General features: G+C 47.9%; 1 protein-coding gene across 1 annotated transcript; it reads left to right on the forward strand.

Annotated features, from left to right (window-relative positions):
* Window positions 1-383: 383 nt before the first annotated feature.
* LOC309891007 (olfactory receptor 14C36-like) lies at window positions 384-1,316 on the forward strand (the record flags this gene model as incomplete). The annotated part of the gene is made up of 1 exon (XM_082785404.1): window positions 384-1,316. The coding sequence occupies one exon, from the start codon at window positions 384-386 to the stop codon at window positions 1,314-1,316; it is 933 nt and encodes a 310-aa protein (XP_082641530.1).
* Between the last annotated feature and the right edge of the window lie 255 nt (window positions 1,317-1,571).

The raw sequence follows: 1,571 nt of genomic DNA on the forward strand, positions 1-1,571 counted from the left end.
CATATATTCACTCCACACCATTTAACCTACAGGCAGCACCAACACAACCTTCTTTGTTTCTTTGTGGGATTGTTTCATCACTTGTAAATAGGGAGATGCCTCTGGCCAGTGGATGCCTGAGATGCACCCCTGGTGTTCTTTACCAGCAGCACTGATTACTGCTGAGATTACAGAGGATCTTCATGGTCTCTGTGGCATCGTTAGGCAGAGAGATGCAGAGCTCCAGGCAGGAGCAAGTCTTCTTGAGATGAAGATGCAGTGAGGATACAGCCTTCTTGAGGATGTTTTCTATGAAATAAGGTTTAGTTTTTGCTTGGAAAAGTCTCTCTAACATGTCACTGTCTATTCCTCCATGGACAGGCAACCATGCCCTGAGGCAGCAAATGTCCAACAGCAGCTTCCTAACAGAGTTCCTTCTCCTAGCATTCGCAGACACACGCAAGCTGCAGCTCCTGCACTTCGGGCTCTTCCTGGGCATCTACCTGGCTGCCCTCCTGGGCAACAGCCTCATCCTCACAGCCATAGCCTGCAACCACCACCTCCACACCCCCATGTACTTCTTCCTCCTCAAACTCGCCCTCCTTGACCTGGGCTCCATCTCCACCACTGTTCCCAAAGCCATGGCTAATTCCCTGTGGGACACCAGGGCCATTTCCTCCTATGGATGTGCTGCTCAGATTTTATTATTTTTCTTTTTCATTTCAGCAGAGTTTTCTCTTCTCACCATCATGGCTTATGACCGCTACATTGCCATCTGCAATCCCCTGCACTACGGGACAATAATGGCCAGCAAAACTTGTGTCAAAATGGCAGCAGCTGCCTGGGGCAGTGGCTTTCTCTATGCTATGCTGCACACTGCCAATACCTTTTCCCTCCCCCTCTGCCAAGGCAATGCCTTGGACCAGTTCTTCTGTGAAGTTCCCCAGATCCTCAAGCTCTCCTGCTCAGATGCCTACCTCAGAGAAGTTGGGCTTCTTGTGGTTAGTGCCTGCTTAGCATTTGGATGTTTTCTTTATGTTGTGCTTTCTTACGTGCAGATCTTCAGGGCAGTGCTGAGGATCCCCTCACAGCAAGGACGACACAAAGCCTTTTCCACATGCCTCCCTCACCTGGCTGTTGTCTCCCTGTTTCTCAGCACTGCCACATTTGCCTATCTGAAGCCCCCCTCTGTATCCTCCTCCTCCCTGAATCTTTTGCTGGCAGCTTTATATTCAGTGGTGCCTCCAGCAGTGAACCCCCTCATCTACAGCATGAGGAACAAGGAGCTCAAGGATGCAGTGTGCAAATTGGTAACTGGATATTTTCAGAACCAATAAACTGCTGTTCTTCCTCTGCATATCACTTATAATGTAGCTCATTACAGGCTCAGAAGCTGGAAATTTGTGTGTGGTTGTGTAGCATTATCTTATCTTTGATTTATTTGTGATAGTGTTGTACACAGAAAATGTCATTATTCATCCCCTTCCATTTCCATATCTACCTGTCCGTGTGATTCTGAGACATGGAGTAAACGAGAAGCCAGGCTCTCTGTGTATTTCAATAAAAGAAAGAACCCTGCTGTGATTTGCTTG

This window comes from Aythya marila, assembly GCF_965140915.1.
Source record: "Aythya marila genome assembly, contig: HAP1_HAP1_SCAFFOLD_154, whole genome shotgun sequence".
NCBI classification, from domain to species: domain Eukaryota; kingdom Metazoa; phylum Chordata; class Aves; order Anseriformes; family Anatidae; genus Aythya; species Aythya marila.